The sequence below is a fragment of the Camelina sativa genome, chromosome 14, assembly GCF_030686135.1.
Source record: "Camelina sativa cultivar CO46 ecotype springtype chromosome 14, ASM3068613v1".
NCBI classification, from domain to species: Eukaryota; Viridiplantae; Streptophyta; class Magnoliopsida; order Brassicales; family Brassicaceae; genus Camelina; species Camelina sativa.
Genome location: NC_141893.1, coordinates 7817384 through 7839656, shown reverse-complemented (window position 1 = coordinate 7839656; position 22273 = coordinate 7817384). Strand labels below are relative to the sequence as shown.

Sequence of the window (22273 nt, the reverse complement as noted above, 5' to 3'; positions counted from 1 at the left end):
GTATAGGGCTGGGCATTCGGGTTCGGGTATTATCCATTCGGGTTCGGGTAAACGGGTTTAGAAAAATAGAATATATTGGGTATTTTTAGATATATAGGTTCGGTTCGGTTTGGGTACTATCGGGTTCGGGTCGGTTTGGGTTACAAATTTTAGAACCCGATTGATACCCGAACTACCGGGTACCCGAAAAAATATAATTAAATTTAAATAAATTTAGTTAAATTTTGATTTACATAACAAAATATTTTAGATATTTTGATTATTTTTGATATTTAGGTATAAAACTAAATGAAATATTCAAAATTATGATTATAATTTTGGGGTAATTGCATTATATTAATGATAAATATGTTTATAGGTTTATATGCTCGGGTTTAATGGGTATCCAAACGGGTACCGGGTATTACCCGATCCTAACCCGAACCCACGGATATTAGAAAATAGAACCCAATAGGGTTTTATAGGCAAACTCGTACCCAATCCAAACCCGGTTTTTCGGGTCGAGTTCCGGATTGGGTATTCGGGTACGGTTTTTATGCCCAGGCCTAGTTTTGTAAACAAATATACCTTTTTTTTTACTTTCTTGGTGAAATCAAAGCAATTTCGAGAATTAGACTCAATTCTGTACAAAGAAATTCTCTATTTTGTACCGACCAGCCAAAGCTAATTGTTTGGGAAATAATTGATTCGTGTAGAGACTACGAAAACAAAAAAATAGATGTTGAATAGTCGTTTTTATTGATCAAAGTCTCCAGGTCAAAAACAATAATGCTCAAATACAATAATTCAAGGCACAACGAATCAATCTATAAGCTCTAGCCGTGTTTTAGACTTGAGTCATATGTTTTGTGTTTTAGGTCTCTTGTTTCGCTCTCGATGATTTTGATCAATAAAAACGACTATTCAATACTTATTTCTTGTTTTCGTAGTCTCTAAACAAATCAAATTTTTTTTTGTTCAAACACTAATTAACAGATATATATATATATATATAAAAAAAACTCAGCAAGTCATTTTTATTGCTAATTCGTTAATTAGTTTATATGACTGTAAGTAAGTTAGCTATTTTAAAATAGGAAATAATACAATTGTTGAATTGTTTATGATCGTGCTTTCCATATCCAAAATTCCTTCTTTAGGGCTATTTTTAAATTTTAAATGCATCGCTCACCACCTTGTGCATTATTCTCCATGACTTATCATCACTTTTTACTAATCTATCAAAATTACATTTTCATTGATTATTATTACTAAAAAAAAACTAATATAGGCCTGGTTGCTAAAAGCAAATTGAAGGAGAAAAGTGTATGTATATGGTCTTTTGGACATCTAAAGTTAATAATGAGAAAACTTGAGAAAGAGGAAACATCATCATTATATGAGATCTAAATGTTCAATTGGACGACACAAATAAAAAACAAAAAAAAAACGATCAGTATGTATTCTCTATCCCTTGAAGATTGAGACGTACCTTCACAAGATCAACAACAAATTATATAATTCGAGACTATATGCACCTTTGCACTTTCAGAAACTGATACTTCATTTCATTACTGCTAAGTGAAAAACTTAGATTAGCACACGACTGTCGGATTTCATCTATGATGTGTGCATGAGCCACGACAGACTCCTTCTCTCAACTCATGGTGATGAAAGAAAGATGGTAATATCATCATCAACGCGGTAACGGTTGTTAGTTTGTTTACAAGGCAGCAGGGGCTAGTCCTAATACGCGCCCCCTTGGTCTCGTCGAATAAGCAAAGAGGTGTTTAGCCTTTTTAAGTGTTTCAGTTTCATAATTAGAACTTTTAGTTTCGGTTTTGTACTTTGTTACGTAACTAGAATTTAACCCGCGGCGTTGGACAATATTTTTAATTTTAAAAATTTTAAAATTATATTGTATTCATTTGTTATTTTATTATTGTTTTATTAATTTAAAAATATAAAATTTTACATGTATTTGATATAAGTATTCAAAGTATAGGATTTTTGTAGTGTTTTCAAAGTTTTAATCCATGTGGTATATGTATAGTCTAGTAATACATTTATCTCCTGGTACACATCTAAAAGTCTTTAAAAAAAAACAATTCCACTTAACTCCCTATATAGGATTAATGCCAACCCGTCTCACCAAAATCAAAATTTTTGCATATAAAAAAATCATCAAAATAAGTTTTTTTATCAAGTTTAATTATGTTAATTGTTTTACCAAATTAGCATACTTATATAGTTTATAATTTTTCCATGTCAATATATATGGTTTATGATAATTAATAGAATTTTTTTTTTTGGTAATTCTTCAAAAAAAAAAAAAACAAATTATATGGGGGTTTCAACATATTTAATGTGACATTTTATAATTGGATTTTCGGTTTAGGAAATTTATTAATGTTAATAGGAAGGACGTCCTATTTCCCCTTCGGCACTATCATATCGTACCAGATTCACATTGAACTTTGATCTCGTTTTATATTTCCCACAAACTTAAGTGTTCCACCTATTTCTCCCCGAATTGATTGTTCTATTGCTATTTCTCCAATTTTTTTGGTTTAAACGGTTTATTAACCAAATCTAATAAAACCGACGCAAATCCGGTATAAAACAATTTTTTAAACCAGACAAACATTAAAAACTTGACCCGACCGTAAACAATCTGATCCAAGATCTTCTTCTTCTTCACCCGGTTCTTCAAGCTAAAAAAAATATCCACAACAAAAGAATTCTTATATGACTCAAAATCATATGCATAAAATATATCTAAGAACAAATGATTCCAAAGAGCAACGAATCAAGCTTCATGCTTCACACAACACTCAAAATCAGATGTTAGCTCATAAAACAACAAGGTCAAGCTAAGTTCTAAAGAGATGAGAACTCAATAGTTTCGATTTCACATTAAATAGATCATAATTTGAAATAGTACCAAGCTGATTGAAACATGTGAGAGATAATCAAATACAATGAACAGAGCTGATTGAATCGAAACTTAATTCACACCAAATTAAAACTAAAAACCAAATCCCCAAATACTTTTAACTTCAGCAGTGGTGACAGTGGAAGAGACGACGGTCGACATTCTTCGATCGATGTTCTTCGATCGATGTACTTCGACGCCGGCGTTCTCCGATCTGGTTCTATCCAAAGTGGAACGTCGTGTAAAAAAAGAGAATTACAGTAAATCACAAAACCTAATATTAAAATCATGTCTTGATGCGGTTCAAGCTCAACAAACCACAAAACCTAATATTAAAATCGATTACAGTCACTACCTCTGAACTGTGAGAGGGCCAAGAACCGAGAGCAGCAATGGTGAGCCATGAATATAGGAAAATTTTCACACACCAAACGAAGAAATTTGAGCTGAATTTGAAATCTTAGAGAGATGATGAGGGAGTGAGTGAGAGAGAGAGAGACAGAGCCAATACGGACGGGAAGAGAGATTGAGATTTCACTCACTTGGGATTAGTTCTAAAGAATTTAACTTTTTTTTGGGTGAGATCGGATATCTCAATTGTTTTTTTTTGTTCAAGCTTTTTCTGTTTTTCTTTTTTTAATTTTGGTTAAATTTTTTGTTTTCTTCACCTGGTTTAATGAGTTTAATTTTAAAATCGGGTTCAAGTAAGGTTTAATTTGGTTAGTAGGATTTGTTAGTTGGTTAAGTAAATATTAAACCAACAATAAACCATACAAACCATATTTATGGAGAATTAGATATAAGTTTTAATCCGAGGGAGAAATAGCAATAAAACTATCAATTCGGAGAGAAATAGGTAGATCACTTAAGTTTGTGGGAGATATAGAACGAGATTAAAGTTTGATGTGAATCTGGTACGATATGATAGTTCCGAGGGAGAAATAGGACGTCATTCCATGTTAATATAATTATGGATATTGTAAACTTTTGTTATGGAAAATCTGTTGTATATAATTTAAATTTGAGAGATTCTAGCATCCATAAAAATAGTTTTGGAGATTAAATGGGTTAAAACTTTAATGGGTAGAGTTGTTTTTGGAAAAATCGGAATGTATAGATGTTAAGATTTTATGGCAATAAATGTAACAAATGTTGATCAATTTAAGAAAATTTAGTATTTGAGTTTCTTTGCAATGTTATTTATGGAATTGTTTTAGGGGTTAATGTTGTAAAAAAAATTAAATAATTAAAACTTAAAAACATAAACCAAAATAGACTTCAACAATGTTAATATAGATGTTAATTCGAATATTGTTGGAGGAAAACAAAACTTTTTTTGAATCTTCATCCATTAAAATTATTATTGTATGGGCTCCATATAATATACAATAAATGCATGCCCACACGGCCAAGTCCGGTTAGTAAAAACCGGTAAAATCAAACCGGGTCGTCGAAATATTATCACAAAGGTTTAAAAACTTAAAATAAAATTAATTTTGTTCGTCTCCCTCCACACTGTCTCTCTCCCAATCCAATAAGGGAAAAAATATCTGAGCATGATGGGAAAGAAAATTAAAAAAAAAACAATAAATGATAGTAATAAAATAACTGAAAATTATAATTAAAAAACAGGGGAAGAGAGAGAGGAGAAGAACATGGTCTCCAACTCCGAAGGACCAAATCGAGAAACGCGGCGAGAAATATGGTGATTTGACGAGAATCGTTTGGCTCAGAGAATTTTCGGATACCCAATTTTGTAAATTACTAATCTTTTTCTAATTTTCTTTTTCCCCTTCTTTTCTAATCTAGTAGTGGTGTATGGGTGGTGGTGGGAATCTCGTCGACGGTGTTCGTCGATGGCTTTTTCAGCGACCTTCTTCTTCTTCTACTTCTTCTTCTTCTTCTTCCAATAATAGCAATCACGAACAATCCATTCTCAATTCCTCTTCTTCTTCTTCTCCTTCTCCTTCTAACCCCGATCATTCCGCTTCCTCTGGAGATTTCAAAGAGTTTATTATTATTAAAGATCTCGATTTCTCTGGTCTAACTCTTATTAAGGTTCCTAAACGTAATCACTTACCTCCTATGGATCCTCACAAGAAGGTACCTTTCTTCTATTGTTCTACGTGATTGATTGATTTTGAAAATGTTGAGCCTGTTCTCTTCTGTTCTCTTAATGTTATGTGTCATTATTGCATTGGCTTCACTAAAGGATTGATTTTTTTTGGACTTCTGTGTTCCATTTGATTGAAGATCTATTAGTTTTTTGAAGTAAGAATGAATACATGAATAACTTCTTGAGGGTGTGCAGGATACTGAGTTCTTCACGGAGTATGGTGAAGCAAACAGGTATCAGATTCAAGAAGTCGTTGGGAAAGGTAGCTACGGTGTTGTGGCTTCTGCTCTTGACTCACACACTGGAGAGAGAGTTGCCATCAAGAAGATTAACGACGTGTTTGAGCATGTCTCTGATGCTACTAGGATTCTCAGAGAGATCAAATTGCTTCGGCTGCTTCGTCATCCTGATGTTGTGGAGATTAAACACATCATGCTACCTCCTTCTCGTAGAGAGTTCCGTGATATTTATGTTGTCTTCGAGTTGATGGAATCTGATCTTCATCAAGTCATCAAGGCCAACGATGATTTAACTCCTGAGCATTATCAGTTTTTCTTGTATCAGCTTCTCCGTGGTCTCAAATATGTTCACGCAGGTTATTTTTCTTGTTTTCACTCATGGTCCCTTTTTTGATCCTCATGGTCTTTTTTTTTTATATACTTTTATTGAAACACTTGAGGGTTCTGTTTGCAGCTAATGTGTTTCATCGGGATTTGAAACCAAAGAACATTCTTGCTAATGCTGATTGCAAATTGAAGATCTGTGATTTTGGTCTGGCTCGTGTTTCCTTTAACGATGCCCCAACTGCTATATTTTGGACTGTGAGTCATCTAACTCGAAGAATGCGACACCAAAAATGTTCACTAGGTTTCTTCTAACTCTTTATGTGCTTGTAAACTAAATCCCTTTATGTGTGTTTGTAGGATTATGTAGCTACTCGGTGGTATCGTGCCCCTGAACTCTGTGGATCGTTTTTCTCCAAAGTAAGAATTATTTTTTTGTTATTGTTATTTCTCTGGATCAAGAAAAGGCTTCTAGTTTTCTATATTGTAGAATATTGGTCTGTGGTTCCCTAGTGTTGATAAGACGACCAACCATCTCATGCTAAGTCTACTCTTGTTATATTTTCAGTATACCCCTGCGATTGATATCTGGAGTGTCGGTTGCATTTTTGCGGAAATGCTTTTGGGTAAGCCTTTGTTTCCCGGGAAAAACGTGGTGCACCAATTGGACCTAATGACTGACTTTCTTGGCACTCCACCTCCTGAGTCGATTTCAAGGGTTAGTCAATCAAAACATCTGTCCATAGTTTCTGTAGCAAATTTAATGTATTCCATACCATCCATAATTTGAGAGTAATCTGATTCCCTGTAATGAGTTTTGCAATCTTGAAACTCTACAGATTAGAAATGAAAAGGCGAGGAGATATCTTAGTAGCATGAGGAAAAAACAGCAAGTCCCATTCTCTCATAAGTTCCCTAAAGCTGATCCTTTGGCTCTCCGCCTTCTGGAACGCCTCCTTGCCTTTGATCCGAAAGACCGTGCATCAGCTGAAGATGTAAGTGAGAAGTAGATTTGCTTTGTTTTTCCCTTTTGTTTCTTTTACACAGACTGAAGCTCTTATATTCGTCGTTTTGATTTCCTTATTTACAGGCACTAGCTGATCCATATTTCAGTGGTTTGTCAAATTCAGAGCGTGAACCATCGACACAGCCAATTTCAAAGCTTGAATTTGACTTTGAGAGAAAGAAGTTAACAAAAGATGATGTCAGAGAATTAATTTACCGAGAGGTAACAAAAAAAAAAAAAAAAAAAAGAGAAAGAAGCCTTCTATGTACATAATCTTTGTATTCTCTAGTTTTGTTTCTATATTCTTCATTGATGCTAACAATCACGTGTCTTTGGATAACCAAAACTCAGATATTGGAATATCATCCTCAGATGTTGGAGGAATATCTTCGTGGTGGTGATCAGCTTAGCTTCATGTACCCCAGGTTAGCTAATTAACAGTTACAGAAACAATAAATCTTGAAAACAGAAAGTTATGAAATCAATAAATCTTTTTTTTTGTTGTTACACGCAGTGGTGTTGACCGATTTAAGAGGCAATTTGCGCATCTTGAAGAGAATCAAGGTAAACCAGGAGCAGCAGGAGGAGGAAGAAGTACTGCACTTCACAGACATCATGCTTCTTTGCCAAGGTAGTGTCTTTAACAGAATCTCTCTTTCTTCTCCTCTCTCTCTCTCTCTGAGAGCATTGTGCTTCTCTGTGATTGTGTTGCAGAGAGAGAGTTCCTGCTCCGAATGGTGAAACTGCAGAAGAAACCAGTGATGTTGAGAGAAGAGCAGCTGCTGCTGTGGCTTCAACCTTGGAATCTGAGGAGGCAGACAATGGAGGAGGTTACAGTGCTCGTAACCTCATGAAGAGCGCGAGCATCAGCGGTTCTAAATGCATTGGTGTCCAGTCTAAAACCGACAAAGAGGTTAGTTAGTTAATTAGTTAGTAAAGAAGGAAAGAAAGAAAAACAGAAGATCTTGAAAGGAACAGGAAGAAGAAGTTGTTGCTTACTGTTGTTCTGTTCTCTCTGTTTTGCAGGACACCATAGCTGAGGAAGAAGATGATGAAACTGTTGCAGAGCTTACTGATAGAGTTGCTTCTCTTCATAATTCTTAAAAAACAAGATTTTAGTTATTTTTGTTCTTTTCGCGAAAGTTTTCTGGTGAAAAATTGGTTTCTCCATTTTCTTCTCCCTTCTTCCACATCTATCTTCGTGGTTGGGTTTGATTGTTGTATTTAATAGTTTGGAGGTGAGAATGAAAACTTCAAATAAAGACAGCGATCTCCATGTAATTTTTTTGTTTCTCCTTTTTAAAGACTAATACTTTGAAGTTCATTTTACTGTATTTTGAAGTTCATTTTACTAATTAGTATTTTACCTAATCAATTCGTTTCAGTACTCAGTACTCACACTCAGGGACAGTTTGTGTGGTTGGTATGATCCGGTTAGCTCAAACCGGGATATTGGGTCTTTTATAATAAACCCGGAAGACATACTCGACTTCTTAAAAGTTAAAAGTGATTAAATAAAAAAAATCAGCACACATAATGACTGTGTTAGTTGGCTTTCTAATGACGAAGACTAATCTAGAGTCTATTATTATAGTCCACGGTGTCAGAACCTAAATTGTATCATTATCCGATCTGTGTAATATGATGTCCATCTGAATTACTATTGTTTTTGGATTAATCTCATAAGTCATAACGACAAAAAAGAAAATTATAATGAATAAATCATTGGTCTGGAATATAATGATTTTTTGATAATGGTATGGTCGAGTAAAGTGAGCTCTAGGGAGCTTACCCATACCCGCCCCACCACCAACTCCAAACCACAGCCTCAACAAGAAACTGCAATAAAGTTGAATGGCATTTTCCAGAACAAAGTCCATATACGCCAGATTGTTTAAGCAAATTAGGCTACACTGTTTTCTACATAATTTATTAGAAATACTAACTTAATTTGTAAATGTCCAAAAGTCAAAAATCTAACTTCTCACTTTATACTTATAATAGAATAGATATGCCGCCACACTTTGGAATTTGACTTCAAATTATGACTACAGAAGTAAAAGAAATGGATTTCATGTGAATTATATATATCGTAAAAAAACATTGTCACAAAAGTCTCTGGAGTAAGGTCATGTTTATCGGGAGTTCATAGCAAGGTTCTTAGAGTTTTTGTGACAAAAAAATAAATCAAAAACTACAAAAAAACAGAAGAGGCTCTCTTATATAATAGACTCAAATCGTTTATAAGAGACGCTACGTGTCCTTATATAGTTGGCGGACAGAATAATACAAAAGCGATTTTTTTTTTGAGACAATTAATCTCTTCTCTCTTTCTCTCTTTCTCTCTATTTCTCTCGCGATCAAAGTCTCGATCCGACAAAGAAAGGTCTGCTTTAATCGGAGGTTATAGAATTAGTGGAGTGTTGGGTCGGAGGCGATTTGAATCGGCGGATTCCAAACCCTTCCTTCTGATTCCAAATTCCTCTAAACTCGATTTATAACTCGCGTTGGTCTCAGGTGGCTTCAAGAACAAAAAGACCATTCTCTCTCTCTCTGTACGACTACTTCACGTTGTCTCCAATGGTATGTAATCTCACTTTGATGTTCTTCAATTTCATTTCTAGGTTATGTGTTTGTTTTTTTAATCTCTCTCTCTCTCTCGATCGCATTTGTTAGGGTTTTTGGAATTTGTGACGTTGATTGTATTGATTTCGTATGTAGTTGAATAATCTCAAAATGCGACATCTTCTTTCATATAGATCTAGCTGGTTGTGATTGATTGGAATTTGATTTGATCTGCCTCGAGGTTATCATATTTTTTCAAGAGCGATTGGGTTTATTCACTTCCTTTAATTGGTTTTGTGATGTTTTGCTTTTGAACCAGAATCATGCGTTTGAGTGTTTGTTACTTTGAATTGATTTTGCAATATAACCTCTATGTTATGTGGATTTGATGATAGGCACCCGTTAGGGGGATTCTTGGTTTGCAAAGGGCAGTATCACTTTGGAAGGAGAGTAACAGATTGGCTCCAGCTTTGAGATCATTCAGCACCCAAGCAGCATCCACTTCCACCACTCCACAGCCGCCTCCACCTCCTCCGCCTCCGGAAAAGACTCATTTCGGTGGTCTCAAGGATGAAGATCGGATTTTTACCAATCTCTATGGTCTACATGACCCATTTCTCAAAGGCGCGATGAAGAGAGGTGATTGGCATAGGACCAAAGATTTGGTGCTCAAGGGTACTGATTGGATTGTCAATGAAATGAAGAAGTCTGGTCTTCGTGGACGTGGTGGTGCTGGTTTCCCTTCTGGTCTTAAGTGGTCTTTTATGCCTAAAGTATCTGATGGCCGTCCTTCCTATTTGGTTGTGAATGCTGATGAGAGTGAGCCTGGAACTTGTAAAGATAGGGAGATCATGCGTTCCCTGGGTTGAAGCCTCCGTTCCCTGCTAACGCTGGTTTATATGGCTGTCCCACAACTGTTACCAATGTGGAAACAGTGGCTGTTTCGCCTATCATTTTAAGGCGTGGACCTGAGTGGTTTTCTAGTTTCGGTAGGAAGAATAACGCGGGGACAAAGCTGTTTTGTATATCGGGCCATGTAAACAAGCCATGCACGGTCGAAGAGGAGGTAACCAAACAGATCGAAGGACACACAATCTGTGCATTGGGTGATGCAGCTGCATGGCCTGTGCAAGGTCTGATAAGGCACTTTAGGCCAGAGCTCGAGAGAAGGATCAGGGAACGCGCTGAAAGGGAATTGCTACAGGTTGCTGCTTAAGTACCTCGTTAACCAGAGGTTTGCATCTCCAATCCTTGTTGATCCTTCTTCCTCTCTTTTAATCTTCTGTTGCAACCTTGAAAGCGTAGATCTAGATTTTAAGCATTCTTAGTTGATTCTTCTGTTGCAACCTTCATGGTCTGATACTTTTGAAACTTTTTATTTCAAGCAGGCAGATGATTCTGGTGTTGAGGACAAGTCTCACACAAATAGTGTCATCTGTTGAGATGGATTCGATGAGTTTAGCTTATGGCTGTCCTGATCTCAGAACTCTTGATCTTTGTGGCTGTGTATTAATTACAGGTAAATCTTTCAACTTTACGAAACCCGAATCAAAGCTTCTGATTTCTGCTCTTAAACATTTGTTGTTGTTTTTGTTGTTGTTGCAGATGAGAGTGTTGTGGCTTTGGCAAACCGGTGTGTACACTTGAGGTCATTGGGGTTATACTACTGCAGAAACATTACAGACAGAGCGATGTACTCATTGGTTCAAGCGGTATGCGATACATTCCCAGCACTCCACACTTGTTCAGGCAGGCATTCACTTGTCATGAGTGGTTGTCTCCATTTACAATCAGTTCACTGTGCATGCATCCTCCAATCTCACGAAACACACACCGCTTTCCCTCACCGGCTCATTGAACCGGTGTGTAAGCCAGAAGGTCTTCTCTTTGGTATATGTGTACACATAAAAAAGCCTATGGTGTTAATAAAAACTTCTTTGAGTTTACTTCTTGTCTTTTGATGCAAAATCTCAAGATTTTAACATTATATACATTATATCAATCTTGTAAATGATTGCCAAATACTTATATCTAACAATTTGTTAAGCTTGGTCCAACAATCACACCATCATTAAAGCTTGCAAGATGATTTGGTTGAGAATATTTAAGCAAAATTTGAAGCAAATCAGTATTAAAATTAATTATTTTCTCCATTTATGAATTGCACTTCTATTGTAATATGTATTAATGTTTTTATTATGTTTTGTATATTCTAAAATTAGTTAAATGCAATATTTTCTAATTTTATAAAATCTTAAATGTTTACACATTTATACCACTTTTATTCTATTTAAAATTTTAAAATTTTTAAAAACAATAATTTAAAAAATAAGAGACCCAAAATAAGAACCTACCAATAAAAAAGAAAATTTTATCTAAGAGATCATGAGTTCTTATATTCCAAACAGTACACAATTAATTCATAAAAAATTTAAGAACTCCCCTTATATGAACCCCCAATAAATATGCTCTAATATCAGTCATTTTATAGGAATAATTAACACACTTTTTAAAAAAGTTAAAATTTTATATTAAAAAGTTATATTAGTTCGTTTCGAATGGCCAGTGACTGAAATTGTGGGGTTAAGGTTAAACTAGTTAATAATACTGAAACAGTGAGAGAAAACATTCTAAACTAGCAGTTCAAAAATTACATATTTTTCTGTTTTCATATAATACAGTTTGGATTATATTTACATTTTCAAAATTCATTGTTCAAAGTAGCTAGACATTCAAAAATATTGAACGCTTGAATAGCTTTTTTAACAGTTATGATTTATGAATTGCGGTTATCATGTTGAACTTCACAATTTCACATACAATTTTATTTTCTTTTATTTTTTACTCCTTCATAACATCGGGTTGTAATTTCTTTCCGATTTCACAAGGATAATTTATAACTTTAAACCCATGTTAAATTGTTATATATTTTTTTTCTCAGATTTATGAGTTGTGTTCTGTAGTATGTATTCATCTGCTTTCTATTAAATTTAAAACAATTCGCAATTTAGTCGTATTATTTGTTCTCTTCGATGGCTCGCACCAACCCACCGATCACATCACTTTATCGACAATAAAGTTTTAATGATTTTCCAAAAAAAAAAATACTTTTTAAAAGTATTTTTTATCATCATAGTCTCATAGATATATATACCAGTAACGTGGAGTTAATTATATTCTCAAGAAAAAGTCTAACGTCATTCTTATAGTACCCCTTTATTAAAAATTATAGTATCCTAATAAAAACCTCAATTTACACTCTTGTCACTTGATTATTGGATTGTTTTAAACAAAATCAAATTTAATTAAATAACAAAATTTTATTTAAATTGTTAGTATTTGTTGTTAACCGATGGAGATGCACCATTGCAACATAATGTTGCAGCAACATACGGCAACTCTCTCACAACCAAAAAAAACTCAATAATTCTCATGATGACCCTTGAACCCAAATAAAGAGATTTTGGGTTTATTTCTAACTTTGAAACACTTTCTAATCGTTATACAAGACGGTTAAAAAAAAAATTGTACACGTTTTACATGTGTGAATTTAATTTTACCCCACAAATCAGTTTCTAGTAAGAAAAATTTTTGGATTCCTCGTTTACCTCTTCTTAGTTAACCAATCAAAATACAATAATATGTCATGTCATATTAAAAAAAATCAAAATTAAAATCAAAGGACAAAGCAAATTATTTAGTTTTTTTTATTAAGGAAATTATGTCGGTTTGGGTTTATAAAAGAAGATTATGATTTAAATTATAATTTTTAAAGTTATATGTTGGTTTGGGTTTATAAAAGAATGTTTAAGATTTAGATTTTATAATTAAACAAAATTATATGTCGGTTTGGGTTTACAAAAGAGTGGTTAGGACTTAGATTTTACAATTAAACAAAGTTATATGTAGTTTTGGGTTTACAAAAGAGTGGTTAGAGTTTAGATTTTACAATTAAACAAAATTACATGTCGGTTTGGATTTATAAAATAGTGTTTAGGATTTAGATTTTACAATTAAACAAAATTATATATAGGTTTGGGTTTATAAAAGGAAAATTTTTTGGGTTCACCCATAGGGGTGAACAACTCTCATTCACCCCATCTTAATTAACCAATAAAATACAACAATATGTCATGTCATATCATATTTTTTAAAAATCAAAATTAAAATAAAAGGACAACACAAATTAAGGAAACAAATTATGTAGATCTTTTATCAAGAAAATTATGTCGATTTGAGTTTATAAAAGAAGATTAGGATTTAAATTTATAATGTTTAAAACTATATGTCGGTTTGAGTTTATAAAAGAATGGGTAGGATTTAGATTTTATAATTAAACAAAATTATATGTCGGTTTGGGTTTACAAAAGAGTGGTTAAGGTTTAGATTTTACAATTAAACGAAATTATATATCGGTTTGGGTTTACAAAAGAGTGGTTAAGATTTAGATTTTACAATTAAACAAAATTATATGTCGGTTTGGATTTATAAAGAGTATTTAGGGTTTAGATTTTACAATCAAACAAAATTATATATCGGTTTGAGTTTATAAAAGAGTGGATAAAATTTAGATTTTACAATTAAACAAAATTATATGTCAGTTTGGGTTTGTAAAAAATAGTTAATTTAATTGCCAAAATTAATAATTTTAAAATTGATTGATTTACAGAATTTGTTTGCTTAGTTAAGATTTGTTTTTTTTTTTAATTTAAAAAGGGTAAATGAAAGATCACCTGTAGGTAAACCCAAGAATTGTCCTTCTACTGAAGACTAAAAAGTAGACATAACTTTTTACGTAACCAAAGTTCACACATGCATGTGCTTCTTTTTCAGAAGGATTGACCACCGTGGATATGTTCCACTTGTGAAGTGTCGGACTGTATACTGTAAACAGAAAAATATCGAAAATGAAATTGTTTTTCAGCCGTTCAACTTCAAGTATTCATAGTTGAGATTTCCATATGTTGGAACATGAACTAAGTTATCTTCCTTCTTCTATATTCACCGAGAATTATGGACCTTTAATTAGTTGGTCCTGTTTTATATTACCTTTTGTATTACATTTGTTAGTGCTATCCATTTTCGTTAGATCAAATTGTTATTTTTAGTCGAAGACCGACACGTGACGACTAAGATATCAAGTCTTATAGTCATCTTAATTAATCAACTATCAAATGTGACAAAAAGAGGAATCGAGTGTGTTTACAAAAATGAGCAAGTTGTTGATACAAGAGGTATCGGCGGCCCGATACATATATAAATCGAGGGAAGTTTGGTGATAAAGAGATGATTGGGTACTGAAATTGAGAAGCCGATGTAGCTGAGATATGAGGTCCCCTGAGAAGAGAAATTAAGAATTATAATAAGAAAGTAATACATAGTAGCTAGAACTATTTGAGACCAGGAATTCAAGCTTTACAAAGAAAAAAAAATCTTCTTCAACAAAAAAAAAGAAGAAAAAGAAAGTAGGGTATACATAAAGAAAAACTTTAATTCAACACAAGAGGGCAAGTAGCTTTTAGACAAATGAGTATGGTCAACTGATGTTGATTTATCTTTCTCTCTTTTCTTTTTCTTGTCTTTTTTGTTGTTAAAGAGTTCAATTGGTTGTAGGATGTCACGTACGTGGTGGTCTTATGGATGATGGGGAAAATAACTAAATCGGCCTGTACGTAGTAGAGAGATTCATATAAAGCTAAAGCTGAAGATAATTAATACGATCAAAATTTATAAAATTAGTCGTTACAAAAAAAATGTTCGGACTTCGGACTAATAGATAAAAAAGTTAGTTAACTAGTTATGACTTAAAAACAAGAAAAAGGCTTCGTTTATAAGATAATCGTTTTAGTGGTTTTATATTATTTAGAAGCAGTGAATTAAATCCATTTGAGATGAGACTATACGAGAGATTTGAAATCTTCAAAAATATATAAACTAACTGGCTCACTTTTTCGTACGTGGTACACTCACCTACCGATCCAATAATGCAAGAAAACTTAACGGTTATTATTCATCTCCTTTTTTATCCTTGCAAGACGATATTTTTTGGGGAGAAAGATAAAATGGGGGGGGGGGGGGGGGGGGGGTGTCTTAAAAAAGTATAGGTACTTTGACAGAATTATGTATTAAAAGTAGAAAGCAAATTAACCCCAATGTGATCCTATATAAAGAACCTCCACAACAGCTAACTTGATCAATAATCATAGCTAAGTAAAACAAAGAAGCTAGATCAGTATTCTATAAATGAAAATGGAGAATTTAGGGTTTCTAATGATTTCGACCTTTTTGCTTCTATTTGCAACTCTTCTCCCTCATTCTTCGGCTTCAACCATCCGCCGATTTCACTTCAATGTAAGCAATTTTAGTTTCACTCAGTTTCATGTTTTTGGCACCTACACTTTATTTTTGTTAATCTTTTTTTTTTTTTGGTTTTTAGGTCGAATGGAAGAAAGTAACTCGATTGTGCCACACGAAACAACTTTTAACGGTGAACGGACAATATCCAGGACCGACGGTGGCGGTACATGAAGGTGACACCGTAGAAATCAAAGTGACTAACCGGATCGCTCAAAATACAACTATTCATTGGTAAAAATTAATATAACAACAACATTTCATGAATGGACAACTTAAACACTTACTTCTTTCTGTGAGTTCATACATTTATCGATTGATTTGGGGTTTGTGATTGCGAGTAGGCATGGTTTAAGGCAATATCGGACCGGTTGGGCAGATGGACCTGCTTACATAACGCAGTGTCCGATAAGATGGAAACAATCATATACGTATAGATTCAAAGTGGAAGATCAAAGAGGCACACTCCTTTGGCATGCTCATCACTCATGGCAACGCGCCTCTGTCTACGGTGCTTTCATCGTCTATCCACGGAAGCCTTATCCCTTTTCCGGCAGCCACATCCAATCCGAAATTCCCATTATACTCGGTACAATATATTTATAACTTTAATTTTCTTAATTTGTCTTTTCTTTTCCATTAAAATATCGTACATGTCAAAAGTCCAGTTCAGACGAAGTGAAAAACAAAACTATGCCAATAGAATGATCTTTAAACTAATATATTATTTATTGCACACGATGTAAAATGATAAATATGTGAAAATGTTGTTGTAGGTGAATGGTGGAATGATGACGTCGACAAAGTGGAGAAGGAAATGATCATGACCGGAGGTGGGGCTAAACCTTCCGACGCTTACACCCTTAACGGGCTTCCCGGCCCACTTTATCCTTGTTCTACTAAAGGTCCAACAATTTGTTCTCTTAACCGATGATTTTAAAATTCCGATTCGGATACGTTCAGTTCCGGTCCATTTCGGTTCGTTTCTCACTGATTATGATTGTGCGCAGATACTTTCACGGCGACCGTAGACGCCGGAAAAACCTACATCCTCCGCATCATCAACGCAGCTCTAAACAGCGAGCTCTTCTTCGCTGTATCGAATCACACACTAACCGTCGTCGAGGTCGACGCGGTTTACACCAAACCGGTTGAAACCAAAGCAATCATGATCGCTCCGGGTCAAACCACCACCCTCTTTCTCCGCACCAACCAACTCTCCGGCGGAGAGTTTCTCATCGCCGCGACTCCTTACGTCACTTCCGTCTTCACATTCAACAACTCAACCACCGTCGGCTTCCTCCGTTACAGCGGCAAAACCAAACCGGAAAAAAATTCCGAAATCACACGGCGGAGACGGCGATTAACGGCTATGTCGACGGTCGTCGCGGCTCTCCCAAACATGCTGGACACGAAATTCGCGACTAATTTCTCCGATAACATCAAGAGCCTCGGATCGGAGGAGTATCCATGTAAAGTCCCGACGAAGATCGACAAGCGCGTGATCACAACGATCAGTCTCAATCTCCAGAACTGTCCGTTAAATCAGACCTGCGGAGGTTACGCCGGGAAGAGATTCTTCGCATCTATGAACAACGTCTCCTTCGTTCGACCTCCGATCTCGATCCTCCAGAGCTACTACAAAAAACAGAGCAAAGGAGTGTTCTCACTCGATTTCCCTGAGAATCCGCCGAACAGATTCGATTTCACGGGAGTGGATCCGGTATCGGAGAACATGAACACCGAGTTCGGGACGGAGCTATTCGAAGTGGAGTTCGGGACGAGGTTAGAGATCGTGTTTCAGGGGACGAGCTTCTTGAACGTCGAGAACCATCCGTTACATTTACACGGACACAACTTCTTCGTAGTGGGAAGAGGATTCGGGAATTTCGACCCGGAGAAGGATCCGAAAAGGTATAATCTGGTGGATCCGCCGGAGAGGAACACTTACGCGGTGCCGACGGGAGGATGGGCGGCGATTAGGATCAATGCGGATAACCCAGGAGTTTGGTTTATTCACTGTCATCTCGAACAACATACTTCTTGGGGATTAGCTATGGGTTTTATCGTTAAGGATGGACCTCTTCCTTCACAGACTCTGCTTCCTCCCCCTCATGATCTTCCTCAGTGTTAAACAAAGTAGTGTTCATCATATGTGTTTTTGTTTTGATTTTTGAGTGTTTAATATGTTTAAAAACTATTATCCCCAGTATAATAAAACGGAAATAGACCACATTTTTTTGTAGACTATATAATAGATATATTTATGATTTTTTGGTTATAAACTTGTGACATAGATGTATCATAATATACGGGTTAGTCTGATTTTTGGTAAGTAAGTATAGTATGGATTTAGTTAATTATAGTAACATATAAATCAATTATAAGTAACATTTAAAAAATAAGGAAATCTTTCAACCTAATTAAAACAAAAATATGTGATTCTTCTTTCATATTTATTTTATTTTATATTTAAATTATTTGAATTTATATCTAATATATTTAGTTAATAAAATTTATGATTTTTTTCTGCATATGATGTAATTTAAATTTTTTTTAAACAGACATATATTGCTCAACTGATGAATAAAAAAAATATACAAAATGCCCTACATCACCTAAAAAAACTAGGCAAAGATTCAAAGTCATATTAATAAAAAAGAGACCAAAATGATTCTGAATACAAATGAGCAGAAACCTTGATTTATCATGCAATGAAATTAAAAAATTTATGCATTTTATTATGGTTCTTTATTTTAAAGAATTTCAACTTTTAATAACTTTTTAATTTTTTTAAAGATTATTAATATTTCAATTATTTAAACATTTATCTTTTTATAAAATGTTTAAGATATGAATAATATTTAAACTATATAAGAAGTTCAAATATTATAAGTATTTCAATTTCTAAAATAATAAAATTTATTCAAACATTTTCATTTTTAATAAAATATACGAATTAAAATATCACGTGACGGGTTATATGGCAGGACATGTTTGAGTTGATTTTAATAGAAAATTAAAATGTCATTAATTCGGTGCTATACGGGTAAAATATCATCTCATTATTTTGTGAACTTTTTAAAAACTTTAAAGATTATTAAAATTTCAATTATTAAAATAGTTAATTTTTATAACTGTTTAAGATATTAATAATATTTAAACTTTATAAGAAGTTCAAATATTATAAGTAGTTCAATTTCTATAAAAAAAAGAAACTTTATTAAAACATTTTAAAAATATATTTAGACTCTTATGAAGTTTTTTCTGCGGTGTACAACGAATTAAAATATCACACGACGGGTTATATGACTAGACATGTTTGAGTAGATATTAATAGAAACTTAAAATGTCATTAATTCGGTGCTACATGGATAAAATATCGTCTCATTATTTTGTTAACAATATAAATATTAGATTAACAGACATATCTAATTAAATCAATTAATTAATATTGTAACAAAATAATTAATATGCGATATAGTGTAGGTTAACTCATATAATTAACAATAAAAATACAATATATAATTTTAAAAACTAAACAAATCAAATAAAATTAACAAACAAAAATTAATATTTTTATCAAATAACTTAAACTGAAGTGTACCGCAGGTCAAAATCTTGATCTACTAGAATAGATCTTACAAAATAGATGTTATTTTTGTAAGTTATATTCAACATATGATTTCATGGCATAGTGTTTGAGCAAAAAAAAAATAAAACAAATAAAACAATTATAAATATAACACTTTAAATAAAAATTACAATATAAATAAAATAAATATTAAACCGTGCTAGAGCACGGGTCCAATTCTAGTTATGTTTTAAAAGGCTAGGATTGGTGTACAACAACATATGCAGTCTACTCAGGCAATGACACTAGTAGCTGACATGCTATGTGTCAGTTAAGATCTTTATTACTAACGCAATTGTTTGGCATTGAATGCTTGGTTGGTTTTACTTGTGACGACTGACGAGACTATTTAGCATAACGGTGTTTGAGACGGGTTCTGTCCTTCTTACTTCCCAAGGAATATATTCTCCTAGATTGTCTACAGAGCTGTGCTTAAGTAGTGTCTCTTCCTCGGTTGACATGGATTAAGAGTGAAGACTTATGATAATAATGGACCGGCTTGCATAACACAATATCCAATAAGATCGAAACTATCACATATACATATAGATTCATAGTGGAGGATCAAAAAGACACATACCATGGGCATGGTCATCACTTACCATCTATCTGGGGAAGCCGTACCCACTCTATGACGACCGCAATCTCAAATTCTCATTTTAATTCGTATAAAATAAATATAACACTATAGATTATTTAATTTTCGTTTCAATTTCCGTTCAAATCTAGTAAAGAACTATTTATGAATTATACAGTAGTTGAGTATCAATATCATCATCGATCATTTTAAAATTATACCTAAATTCCATCTTAATTAAAGGTACTCGCGTAGTACTGTACGAGTCATGAAATGTCAATCTTCCTATATATATATTACATGTGGATGGAACGATTGATTGATCTAGTAAATTTCGATTTAACAACAACAAAAAAACTTCCCCGATACTTTGTTTATCTCGATTTCTGATTGTGTTGTGTGTGATTGAGCGTTTAGTTTGGTGAGTGGGTTAATCCGGCTCGTAGGGAGATTCGTTAACTTGTTAATTAGTTAATTAAGACATTTGTCAATATGAGCTTTAATTAGGTTAACAGTCTCGTCAGTCGTCAAAAGAATGTAAATATCATTTCAAGAAATGAAAGTTATGGTTAACAGTCTTAAAGATATGCTACAAACGACATATATCTCTAAAAGGTTTTAAACGATCGGGAGTAAACCTTCAAATAGCTTTAAGTTAACATGCATCTTTCTTTCTTTTTCGTCAACAAGTTGGCATGGAACTTACATCATTGTAAACGACAAATTATTTATGAATAACAGACAAAGAAAAAAAGAAGGAAAAACATTAGAAGTATAGTCGTCTTTAACCATCAGTTGTGATGCTGGAATTATTTGGTTGCCAATACTCACGCATAGGCTCGTTAAAAGGATAAACAATGAGCTCAAGAAGGGTCATCGGCTGAACGACGTTAGTGTCCGCCCCAAAGATAAGATGCGCAAATTCTTCTTGTGCCTTCTCTGTGTTGTGACGTCCGTCGAAGAAGAAATAAGCCCTTTGGTACTCACATAGCTCCGACCGCACGTTTCCCATACCACAGCCGTACGCATCGTGCGTTCCCACACCACAACATGACGTGTTTGACACATAAAACCCTGCTTAATTATAGTGTTTATATACTCCATTAGTTTGATATATGGAACAAGTTGTACTACATGGTTTTGACCTATATTTGTTTGTCCGATTTTATTTGTTTTCTTAAGTTTACAACCAAATAAAATCAATTGTCGTAACTGTATAGTTTTGGCTGGATGACAAGATGACTTACTGTAGTTGAGATTCCTACGTGTCCGACGTAGAACGGCGTTGTAGAAATCGAAGATGGTGAATTGTAATAGCAAGGTCGTTCAACATTGGACCAATCTTCTCATTGTGTTGTTTGGCCAGATTGTTGAGCGGCTCGTAACACTCGCTGCCTGTCTTATATTCTTGTCTCGATATTGGTAGGCAACCCAATGGTGCTAACAATTGAATGGCAAATTTACTCGCTTTTAAAGAGTATAGGAACTGCAAATATTACAAGTGTTAATTTATATCGTGAATGTATAAATTTAACGTGTAATCATATATATCAACAACGTACGTACGTTCATGTCCTTCTTCAATTGATTAATAGTGGAAATGACAAAAGCTTGCTGAGCAGAGGCGTCTGCATTGGGTTTGCTCTTGGTAAAGTTTAAGTAATCTTCTGTACCAATGTAAATCATAAACAATGACTTTCCAATGAAATCGTCCGTCCAGTTTGATTTCATACTTCTAAATTTATCCACTTGTTGAGTTAGTGTCATCTACATATATACGTACAAATATATACTTGTAAGAAAATTTAAATTACTAATAAATGTTTCGAAAGGAAATTAATTAAATGAGGGCTTACGAATGTTCCGGGAAGAATAGAAGCATCGGCGACACACTCGACAGCAAAACTGGCTCCACGTGAAATATCAACGCCAGATTTAAACGCTGGTGGGATCTCTTTCGTAATGCCCATGAATTCAGCTATATCACCAAATTTATTTATTTTTATTTTATTTTATTTTATAGAGAAAGATATATATATATAGTTAGTAAGCATTGAGTTCTCAATAATATACAAACTAGCTACAAGTATGTAAGTGTAATGTACCGATAAAGTCAGGGACAATGTTGCCGTCAGAAAACTTGCCATTAGGGTCATCTCGGGATTTTCCATACGGCCATTTGCTTTGGGGAGGATTTTGGTTTTCGGTGAGAAACAATTTGTTTCCAGCGTCAAAGTAGGAGTCTCCGAAAGTGAACAGTCCTACCCCGGAATACCCTCGCCGCGGTTGGTAGCAACAATAACCTGATTATGGAAGATGGTTAGTACCAATAATGCCCCAAGAAGAGTGACCAGATTACAGTTCCCTGTCATTGTAGCTTATTAGTATATGCGATAGATGAAGATGACACTGGACTTGTTAATATATACGAGTTCTTATAATCTAGTGATTGGTTGCACAAAAAAAACAAATCTAGTGATTGTTGTTAAAGAGCATGAACATATTTTACGCCTTCAATTAGTCCTTTTGAAAAGAAGCTTTAGT

The 22273-nt window shown here is 34.0% G+C and overlaps 3 protein-coding genes and 1 pseudogene across 5 annotated transcripts; 3 read left to right on the top strand and 1 right to left on the bottom strand.

Annotated features, from left to right (window-relative positions):
- The first annotated feature begins 4409 nt into the window (after window positions 1-4409).
- LOC104740505 (mitogen-activated protein kinase 8) lies at window positions 4410-7938 on the top strand. 2 transcript variants are annotated; one of them, XM_087483274.1, is made up of 12 exons: window positions 4410-4619; window positions 4727-5017; window positions 5226-5625; window positions 5724-5851; window positions 5954-6013; window positions 6162-6311; window positions 6433-6588; window positions 6684-6821; window positions 6951-7024; window positions 7114-7230; window positions 7314-7512; window positions 7626-7938. In XM_087483274.1, exons 1-12 carry the CDS (start codon window positions 4617-4619, stop codon window positions 7701-7703), a joined length of 1794 nt encoding a protein of 597 aa, XP_087339400.1. In that variant the 5' UTR covers window positions 4410-4616; the 3' UTR covers window positions 7704-7938. The 2 variants fall into 2 exon arrangements, with proteins under 2 accessions (XP_087339400.1, XP_087339401.1); XM_087483275.1 differs by having other exon boundaries at window positions 4412-4619; window positions 4724-5017.
- A 1033-nt stretch (window positions 7939-8971) lies between these two features.
- On the top strand, window positions 8972-10134 carry LOC104740504 (NADH dehydrogenase [ubiquinone] flavoprotein 1, mitochondrial-like). The gene is made up of 2 exons (XM_010461118.3): window positions 8972-9182; window positions 9560-10134. The coding sequence occupies exons 1-2, from the start codon at window positions 9180-9182 to the stop codon at window positions 10031-10033; spliced, it is 477 nt and encodes a 158-aa protein (XP_010459420.2). The 5' UTR covers window positions 8972-9179; the 3' UTR covers window positions 10034-10134.
- A 5067-nt stretch (window positions 10135-15201) lies between these two features.
- LOC104740502 (laccase-1) lies at window positions 15202-17751 on the top strand. Its single transcript, XM_010461115.3, has 5 exons — window positions 15202-15515; window positions 15601-15752; window positions 15863-16107; window positions 16295-16423; window positions 16529-17751. The coding sequence occupies exons 1-5, from the start codon at window positions 15408-15410 to the stop codon at window positions 17650-17652; spliced, it is 1758 nt and encodes a 585-aa protein (XP_010459417.1). The 5' UTR covers window positions 15202-15407; the 3' UTR covers window positions 17653-17751.
- Window positions 17752-20353: 2602 nt separating this feature from the next.
- LOC104740501 (GDSL esterase/lipase ESM1-like) lies at window positions 20354-22183 on the bottom strand (annotated as a pseudogene). Its single transcript, XR_015580600.1, has 5 exons — window positions 21835-22183; window positions 21586-21707; window positions 21296-21496; window positions 20977-21215; window positions 20354-20803 (listed from the first exon to the last, which is right to left on the bottom strand). The product of XR_015580600.1 is annotated as a GDSL esterase/lipase ESM1-like (transcript).
- Between the last annotated feature and the right edge of the window lie 90 nt (window positions 22184-22273).